This window comes from Rhodamnia argentea, chromosome 3 (genome assembly GCF_020921035.1).
Source record: "Rhodamnia argentea isolate NSW1041297 chromosome 3, ASM2092103v1, whole genome shotgun sequence".
Taxonomy (NCBI): Eukaryota; Viridiplantae; Streptophyta; class Magnoliopsida; order Myrtales; family Myrtaceae; genus Rhodamnia; species Rhodamnia argentea.
Genome location: NC_063152.1, coordinates 22,837,907 through 22,849,363, shown reverse-complemented (window position 1 = coordinate 22,849,363; position 11,457 = coordinate 22,837,907). Strand labels below are relative to the sequence as shown.

General features: G+C 41.2%; 2 protein-coding genes across 2 annotated transcripts; both read left to right on the top strand.

Annotated features, from left to right (window-relative positions):
- Positions 1-1,511: 1,511 nt before the first annotated feature.
- On the top strand, positions 1,512-6,586 carry LOC115757614 (urease accessory protein G-like). Its single transcript, XM_030697914.2, has 7 exons — positions 1,512-1,637; positions 1,778-1,969; positions 2,106-2,166; positions 4,951-5,152; positions 5,615-5,736; positions 5,871-5,975; positions 6,362-6,586. The coding sequence occupies exons 1-7, from the start codon at positions 1,579-1,581 to the stop codon at positions 6,443-6,445; spliced, it is 825 nt and encodes a 274-aa protein (XP_030553774.1). The 5' UTR covers positions 1,512-1,578; the 3' UTR covers positions 6,446-6,586.
- Positions 6,587-9,180: 2,594 nt separating this feature from the next.
- LOC115757615 lies at positions 9,181-9,818 on the top strand. The gene has a single exon (XM_030697915.2). It carries the CDS (start codon positions 9,279-9,281, stop codon positions 9,753-9,755), a length of 477 nt encoding a protein of 158 aa, XP_030553775.1. The 5' UTR covers positions 9,181-9,278; the 3' UTR covers positions 9,756-9,818.
- Positions 9,819-11,457: the final 1,639 nt, after the last annotated feature.

The following is an 11,457-nucleotide window of genomic DNA, read 5'->3' as shown; positions in this document are numbered from 1 at the left end:
TGATGTGACTCGTTATCGGAATTTGGTTGGTAGTCTTGTGTATATCACCATTTCGCGTCCCGAAATTGCTTATGCGATTTATTGTGTCGGTCCGTTTGTTGCTGCCCCTCGATCTACCCATTATGCTATTGTTATGTGGATTTTGCACTACCTTCGGGGTACTTTGGCGTGGTCATTATTTTTACCGTCCTCTTCTCATCTCAAGTTACATGCTTATTCCGATTCCGACCGGGCTTCTAATGTAACCGATTGTCGGTCTGTCATGGGGTTTTGCATTTTCCTTGGCGATTCTCTCATTTCTTGGCGCACCAAAAAACAGCAGATTATCTCACGTTCTTCTATTGAGTCCGAGTATCACGCTATGGCCGACATTACTGTTGAGATTGTCCGGCTTCATTGTTTGCTTGCTAACATGGGCGTTTCATGCTAGGATCCCACTCCTTTATATTGTGACAACAAGAGTGCCATCCATATAGGGGCTAACCGTATTTTTCATGAACGCACCACGCATATTGAGATCGACTACCATCTTACTCGTCATCATCTTCAGGCTCGAACCATCTCTCTTCCTTTTATTGGGATTATGGACTAGTTAGGCCATGATTTTATGAAGACTCTTACAATGCCGCGTTTTCAGTATCTCATTTCCAAACTCTCGTTGTTTGATCCACCTTGAGTTTGAGGGGGTGTTAGAATATTTTATTGATTCTGTATATATTCTAGAGTTATTGTTGTTAATTCTCTAGTATCATTTCCTCATAAATCAAGCTTCATTGTACCTATTTATTATGGTTTTGTGCCTCAATACAATACGCAGTTCAATTTTCTTGATCTTTCTTCTCTATCACTCACAACTACACACAAAAGTTCACCGAATTATTTCTCTGTTACCTTTTCTTTTCCTTTCTTTTCTTTTCTTTTTAATCTTAACATTCCTTACTTCAAATTCTTTGCCAATAGAATATGTCACATATTTATGATAAGTTTCAAGTTCACTTGCGAAAAAAAGGATTTTCTGTGCTAAAAGGTCGGTGGGCTCCACTCAACAAAACTTTATTTATTCTGGTGGTTTTAATAGGATTCTTTACTAGAATTATTTCTATTTATTATCATTTAAAAATAATTAAGTCATTAATGATCGGACGAAATCAAAGAAATAACATCCCTCGTGCGAGATTATAGAAGATGCCCTTGATGTATTCATTCTCGATTGATCGGGGCGCATGGTGACGTGGAGGCACCTCTCTACCCGATTGTTTCTCTCGAATAGATAGATCTCCGACGAAGAAGAGAGCCAAAAATGCATGCGCAGAGGATAGAGAAGAGCTGGATTAGAGCGAAGCGATCGAGACAGACAAGTGAGGTCATCTGAGCACGTGGCGAATGATGAATGGACCAATGATTTTCTATCGTGGGTCTCCACCCCTCTTATCCGCCAGACCGATTTCCTCGGTTTCTGAATTCATATCGACAAAACAATACTTAGATAATCCACATATGGTAAGACCTCTAACAAAGTCCAGGGAAACTCACGACACCAGCTACAGCAGGACACCCCCCCTGCACAGTTCTGGTCAAATGTCTTCGGAAACCCATTCGCACCGCCGCGAACAGGACCACCACCACCACCACCACGAGTAATTCAGTCCATCTCCATGGGCTTTTTCTGTCTGGTTTCTCTTTTGTCCTTCACCATTTTTGTTCAGTCTTTCTACGTACTTCCTTAATCCTTGCTGAACGAAAACGTTGGCCCCTCCTCCTCCTCCTCCATCTGCAGTGAATCCGCAGGAGCAGCTTCGTGGGTGGGACCGGACGGGAGGGTGTATCACAGCCACGACGGCCTCGCGCCTCACTCCCACGAGCCCATTTACTCGCCGGGCTTCTTCCCCAAGCGAGCCCCGCCGATCCTCTCCAGGGATTTCAATGAGCGGGCCTTCACTGTCGGCATTGGAGGACCTGTCGGTACTGGGTATGTTGCTGAATTGACGGTCTTTTTTTTCCCCCTCGTCTTTTTGCAAGAGAAACAAGCTCTCAAATCTGCACTCTGGATGAATTTAAACTCGGTTTGTGAGTGCTAATTTGCTGAAATTTCTTCTTTGGGGTAGGAAAACGGCTTTGATGCTGGCTCTGTGTCAATTCTTGAGAGATAAATACAGTCTTGCTGCGGTAAGTATCCTTTCATCGAGAACGGTTTGAAAACTTGAAGTTCATTGCTTTGAGGATAAGCTCTGTTGTGCTTGAGGCTTGACCCTTGAGATGGTGAGAAGTGAATTCTTGGTTATGAGCTAAGAGTGCTCATTTTCACACACAAATAACCGAATTAGATGGATTGCATCTCTTGCTTGACTTCTCATTATCAAATGTCTTTCTTGGTTTAAGATGGGTCGATGTCATTAGTTTATATTGTGTTTCTTCTGCTTGATTATGACATCCCCAACCGCCCAATAACCTATGTCACGCCCCAAGTTATAACAGACCTCTCTGTCTCAAAATACTATTATAATGCGCTAATATAATGACAGAGCACCCGTGATATTCATGAGTTGTCCTATTAATCTCGTTAGACCACTTGATATTCCTTCGTAACTACATTCTATCTCAACGTAAATTTTAACAATTTTTCTTTCCTGGGCTCCTTCAACGTATTATGAGGTTTCTGGCTCTCCATATGCGATAACCATAAGCACTATGCACTACCCCTATGGACTTCTTTCCCATTAAGACTCTTTTAGTCCCCCGAAAATTCAGCTATCCTGTCATATGCATTGTTGCCGACAAACTTTTCCCTTTATTTAACTTGAGAGCTGGACAACAATTCTCCTCTTTCGCAGTGGTCATTGAATAAGTCACAAACAAGGAGCCTTTGCACTTACAGTGCTTTCCAATTCAATATTTTTAATACAGTTAGGTCTGATTCTGAGCTTTGCAGGAGTAGAACTCCAGAAATTAGTCTCGGCCTCAACTGCTTGTAACCTTTCCCTCAAAAGGACCACTAGATCACCAATGCAGCAAAGAAAAGCAAATCCGACTTTCTTGCATTTTGGGTGTAATGGAAGATTTCATTCTACTATTGCCTTGCCGTGAACTTGGCGAGAACCTCTTCGTAATTCATCCCAAAGAGAACTCGGAATGCAAAAATATAAAGTTAACAGAGAAGAGAATGGAATCCTATCAAACCTTTCTGATCAATGAGTTACAAAACAGCTTTATGCTATAAAACCTGGCAAACAAGGTGTTAGGGATTTCAAGAAAAGCTTCTCACGAAGCCGTTGATCTAAAACCCTGTTAAACTAGTGTTATAAGGAGCTTTAGGGGATCAACAAATTTGGTGTTTCTTTATGCAAGTTCACAGTTTTCCGGCTAGCCATTGCTGACATAACATCCTCAGTAGATATTTCCGGTGTATCATAGAGAGTACAACTCTATAATGAAACAGATGTTTTATTATAGAGTACAACTTGATCATGGACTATCCTCTGTAACTGGGAGTCATTCGAATAACTTTGTGCTGCGGGCTGTTCATGCTGTACTACATTGTTGTGATCTGCAACTTTACCCTGATCAATTTCATCACCTACTGTTGGAAGATTTCTTATTAAAAAATGATAACGTCTTTCAAAGTTGTTTCTCCAATGACAATTCATTGAGCTACAAGCAATGTCAGGCCACGGATTGAAGTTAAGGAGCAAGAAGAGACTGATCTTGACTCCTTTTCCTGTTTAGTAATTGCTTGTAATTTCAACTAGTTGGATTCTATTGTTGTCTGGAATAAACGTCTTAAGCTGCTTTTAGGTCAAGATATTTAGCAATTATTTCCTGTCCTCAGCTACCAGATCAATATCTTTGTGTCAATATGATAGCAGATCTAAGTTTAATCAGATAGAAACAACTCTTTTCAGTATGTATCTATGCAGTGTAGTCCTTGACCCTGAAATTACAAGGTTGATTGCTGTTGCTATAATTGATTAGGAAGTCCTAAATCTTCTGTATGGAATGTAATCAAGTCGTCAACTTGTTCAATTGAGCCAATGTAGTGCTAAACCTTTGCAAGAAAATGCTATCAAGTCCTCTTGGCCAATTGTCGCCGGGATTTTCTTACATGACAGTGCAGTTACCCCCATTGATCCGATGTGTCACAGCGACTTGGCGATGTGGCCAGAAATTTATAAAACAACGTTGTCTTTTAGTTAATCTCACATTAACATCTCTCTCTCCACCATCCAACTGCCTCGGCCACCAACCCCAGCCATTGCAATCACTATTCATATTCTTGCCCCCATCACATTTCACTGGCCATCATTCGTTGCCCCATGACTCCTCAACCTTCGGCCCATGACTCATCAACCTTCGGTCTTCTGTTAATAAAGACAAAGGAGCTGAGTTTGCGACCACTACGAGCGATGGCTTAGTGTAGGGTGCCCTCATATCTAGGTTCACAACCTCAGATCCAATGTCAGAAGCCCAAGTCTGAGGCTGGACAAAGGATGAGGGGACTGGAGAGGGGGGCACGGCTCATGGCAACAGAGGCTTGGTGGCGTGGGTGGCAAAATTGTGAGTCTCAAAAGGAGGTGGGCCCGTGTCGGCATGGCACCGCGACTACGGCGGAGGTGTTGCATGGCTTTGATCGAAGAGGATGAGGACTTCCGATGAACTGTTTCTTGAGCTCTATTGATGCACTATGAGATAGAGAGAGAGACAAGAGAGTGAGGGCATAGAGGCGAGTCAAGAGAGTGCATTTCTTGGCGTATAGCACTACATTCGTTCAGTTGAAATGTTTAAAATTTGATTGCATTCCGTACAAAAGGTATGGGACAACGGAACAATTTTCCTATTGCGTTGATATGCAAGAACTAATAAACTGCATAAATACAGGGGAGTCTATTGTCTCTGCTTGTCTGCTTTATCAAAATTGCACTTAAAGAATGACTAAAAGCAGTTTCTTTGTTTCAGGTGACAAATGATATCTTCACGAAAGAGGATGGTGAGTTCTTGGTAAAGCATGGGGCACTTCCTGAGGAAAGGATACGGGCAGTGGAAACAGGAGGATGCCCACATGCGGCAATTCGTGAAGACATCAGTATTAATTTGGGCCCTCTCGAGGAGCTTTCGAACCTGTACAAGGCAGACATATTGCTATGTGAATCTGGGGGAGGTAACTTAGCCTCATCGCTTTCAATTCAAGCAAAAATAGAAACAAGATAACCGTTTTTCTCTCACAAAGTAAACTTGGCTATGCCTACATTGATTCTTTTGTGCCATCTTGCCTTAGTGAACACAATGATAACATGTGGCACTCTTGCATCAGTATCCTATTTAATTTATTGCCCCCATCTGGTTACTGGACCAAGCTCGTGTTGGATAAATGACATGACACGTTGGAAGATGTGGAAAAACTGGCTGACGATGAATATTTGTAGTCAAAGTTTGTGTACAGTCGGATTTGGAAGATTGCAAGGCATGTGCATATGATGAACGTGCAGTGCGTCCAAGAATGGTGCCTTAGGCCCGACCCTATAAAGGGAACGAATGGTGCCTACACCATGGATTGATTAGACTTACATCCTCTAAAGTCAACTGATGAAGGCATAGCGATGGTTATATACTGTTTATGCAGATAATTTAGCTGCGAACTTCAGCAGAGAACTGGCAGACTTCATCATATACATCATCGATGTTTCTGGAGGTGATAAAATCCCTCGCAAAGGAGGCCCGGGCATCACCCAAGCTGATCTCCTGGTACATTTTCTTCTCCTCTTTTTGGAGAACTATCTTTATTTCTGTGCAAGTAGCAACCAATCCTTGCTTTCACTCAGGCGATTTGTGTGATGGAAATGATTTTATTGCCATGTATGTCTACTTCAATATTCCAGGTGATAAACAAAACGGACCTTGCACCAGCTGTTGGAGCTGACTTGGGTGTGATGGAGCGAGATTCACTTCAGATGCGAGATGGAGGACCCTTTGTCTTTGCACAGGTGAGTGAAGTGCGGACTTCTCAATCCACATGAACTTAATGGATGAGTCTTAAGTACTAAATAGATAAAAGAATGTTGATTGGTGGTGCAACGAGAGGACATTATACTTGACAGAATACTATATAAACCTAGTACTTTTCAATGTCGTTTTTGCATTAGTTTCCTCTGTCTCTATCTCTGTCTCTGACTTTTTCGCCCAATCTCTCTCATGCACCGCCTTTTAGATCACTCAGAACAGAGAGCTTTGGGAAACTTTTGATCATAATTCATGTCCTCGTTCCTGGAGTGTCTTTTTTATGCACATTCTGTATATACATCAGTGCATGCAAGTTACTGAATGTGGACTTTCTTGAAAGAAATGATGAGTCTGTGAAATATATGCGCAGGTGAAGCATGGCCGTGGAGTCGAGGAAATCGTTAATCACGTCTTGCAGGCATGGGAGGTCGCCACAGGGAAAAAGCGATACTGATCCTGCCATCTAGTAGTCCCAACTGGTTTTCCTTTCCTATTTTGCATGCACCGGAACGGGTCATATGTGTTGTGCCTCTAGCTGTTCACTGAAAGTTACCAGGCGAGTATGAAACTTAATAAATTGGTTTCGGACAATGCAGATAATAGACGCATATTCAGTCAAAGAACGGATGGGGCAAGTTTTCCTGCCGAAATGCCCTATGCGTTATTAGCCGCGGCGATAGGCGGTGCGGGGCTGGTCTTGGTCACGCCCTGCCCTGTGAATATTCTTTGAAAAATCTGTTGTCTGTGACATAATTTATATGTCTGTGATGAATGAAGTTATAATAATAATACGTAAGAATAATCTCTCTTTTTCCCTTATAAGCCTTTCTTTTAGAAGAGTTGCAATTTGAGAAAAGTCTTGCAGGTAAGCAACCTGTTCACATTGTCCCACAACTACTAACTTATGAAAGTTGGAACTTGTTTAACTCTGTAAAACCAACCATTCTCTCTTAGAATTTACCCACCATGTTATTTTTATAAAGTAAAAACAAGAAAAAAAAATGTCGAATTACCATTGAGAAATTTATATTTTTGCAGTTCTTTTTAATTCTAAAGTGGTGCTTCATTGCCTAGCGGAGGCATCCAACGGGGTGGGGAGGGGGATGCCCATCCCTAAATTTAGCATCTGAGAGGCTACTGTCTTTTTTGCAGAATCAGGAGCCTTTTACCTATTTAGGTCAATAAGCCCCTCATTTAGCTACCTTTTTATGGATTTCTTAAGTGACATGGAAGAAGTGTGCGTTTATTCTTGTTCACCGTGAAAGCACACGGAATTTAATGGAAAAAAAATTGTCCAAACTGATCTAAGCATAGCGGCCAATTCAATCACAAACATTTTAACTGTACCCATTTAGTCTTAAACATTTTCTCAACTTGGAAATTTAGTCATAAATATTTCACTAGTGCCGATTTGAAGCCTAAAACCTTTTAACTATATATCAATGTAATCATAAACTAATTTAACGATTTGTCAATTTAATACTTTTCAGCCAATTTTAGTAAAAAAATGGTTGACGTGGCGATTTAATTAGTGCTAGCCATTTTACGCGACATGATCAACGACGACGTGAATAATTTTCGTAATTGTTTTTAATTTTCTATTATTGCCATGTTTATCATTTCTTTTCTTTTCTTTCTTTTTTTGGATCTGACCGATGACTCAAGGTCCTCTCTAGCAGTTCGCGAGGGCCAAGACACACTCACCTGTGGCCAGCAATAGCAGCAATGCCCTTGCGACTAGGTGAGGTTTGGCTGGCATCTTCTCCAACTTAGAATTCCAAAAATAAATAAATAAAAACAAGAACAAAGAAATGAAAAAAAAATAAAAATTTGAAAAAAAATTGTAGAAATTGCTAGAGTCAATGATTTCTCATTAAGATTAGCTGGAAGAATTCAATTAAAAAATCGTAAAAAATTTTGGGACTAAGATTTAGGACTAAATATGCATAATTGAAGTGTTCAAAACTAAATTGCCAAAATTTCAAATCGTGAAAATGGTTAAAATTAAGTAGGTAGAATTAAAAGGTTCAAAATTAAATTGGCATGCGAAAGGTATAAAACTTTTCAGACAACTACTCCTTAATATAAATGAGTCAACTAGAGGATTGGTTATCCATCCACAGTGGAGACCGGAAGTTCGATCCCCCACAACCACCCTTGGGAGGTGGGGCCGGCTAGCAACAGCTCGAATTAGCGAAAGGAAGCGTGTTATTTGAATCCATCTATGTTTTCAACTTTCTACTCAGGATCCTTGGTGTGGTTGACGGGTTATTTCACCAACAAAAAAAAAAAAAAAAAAAAAAAGAGATTTCGCTCCTATAGGAATAGATGGCCGAGATCATTCGAGTTCTCTCTAAATAAAGATGTCATGATTTCCGCTTAGTAAACGAGCCATGTTAGTAAACTGAAATGATACGGCGATTTATTTAATAGAATTCTCACATTGGTTCGCTTTGGAAAAGTTAAGGTATTTGAGCAAAGAAAAAGCGTAAATAGTAAAAACCTAATTATAAAAGGGACAAAAATTCAGGTACTTGCAATGTAATTTTCAAACAACTGTCGAAGTTAAGTAGACTTTGAACGACTAGGGCAGGAAAACAGCTTCTAAAATTGGGTTAAACATAAAAAAATAATAATTAAAGTTCATGTCCTTCTTTTGTAATTAAATACCTTAATTTTAAATTTTCAATCATTAAAGCACGAGCATAAGATAAGTAGCATCGATCCTGACACGCGACATGACAAAACATTACACTTTATTTTTCAAAAAATGAATAGTTGCGATATGTTAGGACACGTTTTTGTATGTACACGATAAATCATCATGTAGATATAAAAATACCGGTGGTGAGTTTTTTTCTTCTTCGTCTTTTATTAGAGATTCATGATTAGATTTTTTTGAATTGTGTATATTAATTTTAAGATGACTAGATATATGATTTAAGTATATATATTTTTGTTAGATTTACATTTTGACCCTTAAATTTATTGAAAGCACTCAATATTGATTCCGTGTGTGTCAAAATAGCGTATCGAGATGATGAACTCGCGTGTCACTGATATGTCTGAAGTGTTGACTCCGTTTTTATATCGAATATCGAAAAGTGTCGCCAGAGTATCGAAGTATCGAAGAGTGTCTAACACGGAACCTAGGATTTCGAGAAATGCCGGTGCTCCTAGAGTATAAGAACCCCACCTCCGTTATTTCTCCTCTCTCTCTCTCTCTAATAGCAAAATACAGAGCAGATCTTGACTTTCCAAGCCAAGCCGAAGAAAGAAGAAAGGAAATGACGAGCCAGCTCATAGCGACCCATCGGGACAACGCCGAGGTCTTCGCAGGGGATGCCTCTCTGTGCAAGCTCAAGTCCCGCGAGCTCCTCTCCGAGATCAACCTCCCCAAGGGCCTTCTCCCCCTGGACGACGTCGTCGAGGTCGGCTACAACCGCTCCACCGGCTTCGTCTGGGTCCGGCAGCGCAAGCCGAAGGTCCACCGCTTCCCCGCCATCTCCCGCAGCGTCTCCTACGACGCCGAGGTCACCGCCTTCGTCGGGGACCGCCGGATGAAGCGGCTCACGGGAGTCAAGAGCAAGGAGCTCCTGTTCTGGGTCACCATCTCGGACATCTACGTAAACCCGAACGACCCGGGCAAGATCGCCTTCGCCAACACGACCGGGCTCTCGCGGTCGTTCCCGGTGTCGGCCTTCGAGGAGGAGGAGGAGGCGGAGGAGGAGGAGGAGGAGGTGGCGAGCCGGACCGACGGTTGAAGCAGTCGGAGGAATGGAATCGAGAATCGCCGGAGACGATTGGGGGGTAATTTTGGAATTAGGTTCCAGTTGTCCGATGCGTACCCGACACGCGATGGTCACTGCCAATTTATGTCCGAGAGAGATTGGCAACTATACGCGAATCTCTCTCCTTTTTCTTTTTCAATTTTTTCTTTTTCTTTTTTGATATTTTGACTTCTTTCAAATGTTCTTAGGTTTTATCAATTTATTCAACCTACGATCGTATTAATGAAGGTTCCTGTTCCCCCATTAAGCATCTTTAATAGTGGATAATTTAATTTTCAAAGTATTGATTGGGCATTTCGATAAAAAAAAGAAAAGAAAAAGTATTGATTGGACATAAAGCTGTCGAAGTGGGTTCAATTTTGTGACTCATGTATGCTTGGGATTGAGTTGTAAATGGGTTGTTAGACATTTGAGGGACCGCATCAAAATGGATCTAAAATATTGAAGTATGATCTGAATGGATCATTAAGGGGATCTCTAAAAATTAATTTATGAGTCATTTAAAGATTAAGTTTGCATCAAAGGAAGCTTTTTGAATAGAGATGAGCGATTCTAAGTTTCGTATAGATTTCCTCTCTTGAAATAGGTTTTTCATTTTTTTAGAACCCAGAAGCTACAGTGTCCCAAGTACTCTAAAGTAATCTACCATGTGTCCACCTATATTCTTAATTAAATGTGATTGTAGTGAATTATCTCTTTTAATGATCACAATTTGCTTCTACAATTCATTGATCACAAGTCATATGTAGAGAAACAAATAAATACGAAATATTAAAAGTCTCAATCACAAATACAAACATTTATCATCGAACACGGTGAAATACTATAAGAACGGGCGAAAACATATTTAAAAAAAAAAAGAAAACATAAAAATTTATTAAGGTTCCAAGTGGAACCTATCCAAACCAGTTCCTCAATTTTCTAAACCTAAAACCTATGATATATACCTTGAAATTTGAAACTGCATCAATTTTTAGAAATTAAAACCTATCTAACATATCTTGGAACCTAAAACCACTCCGGTCTCCACCCTTCCGATTTTAGATTCTAGGTTCTATCCTAAAATCATGTCACCCCTGCCAGTGAAGAACTCCCTCAAGACCTGCGATATGATGCCGCCTAGCCAGCAGAAGCACCTGCAGCCGTCCTTCAGCTTGCCGAGGAGGCCCTTGTTGCCCAGCTCTGGCTGCGACGACATGGGCTGGAGGTTGGCGAGGGCAGCGTGCTTGACGGGAGGATTCTCCATGGCGATCTTGTACCAGCTGGAGTTATAGGTTGGAAAGGAGACTGACAGCGGGGGCGGGGACATGGGGAGGAGGTCGCGGAGGCTGGCGTACTCGGCAGACTGGAAGGCGATCATCTTGACGTCTGGCGGCGGTGATGAAGCGTTGTGGCGGAGGAAGGTGTGATCGAGGGGGGGAAACTAGGTGGGTCTTGGCAGTAGTTATGAGAGGATCTATTGAGATGAAAACTCTGTGCGTTGGGGGGGAGAGACTGTGAGAAGCAGAATTTGAATGGGAATGGAATCGCGAGAGGGATTAATTTTCCTAATTGGGGAGATTTTGGTGAATCTTCATGGAGAGGAGGGAGGGAGGGAGAGTAATTAAAGATTGTGATTATGCATATACAAAAGCAGAAGGAACCTAGAAGGAGATTGAGTTCTTTTATTTGGATG

Bases quoted from the DNA above. Each gene is read 5' to 3' on its own strand.
- LOC115757615 (XM_030697915.2), top strand. From the start codon at position 9,279: ATGACGAGCCAGCTCATAGCGACCCATCGGGACAACGCCGAGGTCTTC.
- LOC115757614 (XM_030697914.2), top strand. From the start codon at position 1,579: ATGTCTTCGGAAACCCATTCGCACCGCCGCGAACAGGACCACCACCAC. The intron at 2,167-4,950 runs GTAAGTATCCTT...TCTTTGTTTCAG, and splicing joins ATAAATACAGTCTTGCTGCG to GTGACAAATGATATCTTCAC. The intron at 5,153-5,614 runs GTAACTTAGCCT...CTGTTTATGCAG, and splicing joins GCTATGTGAATCTGGGGGAG to ATAATTTAGCTGCGAACTTC.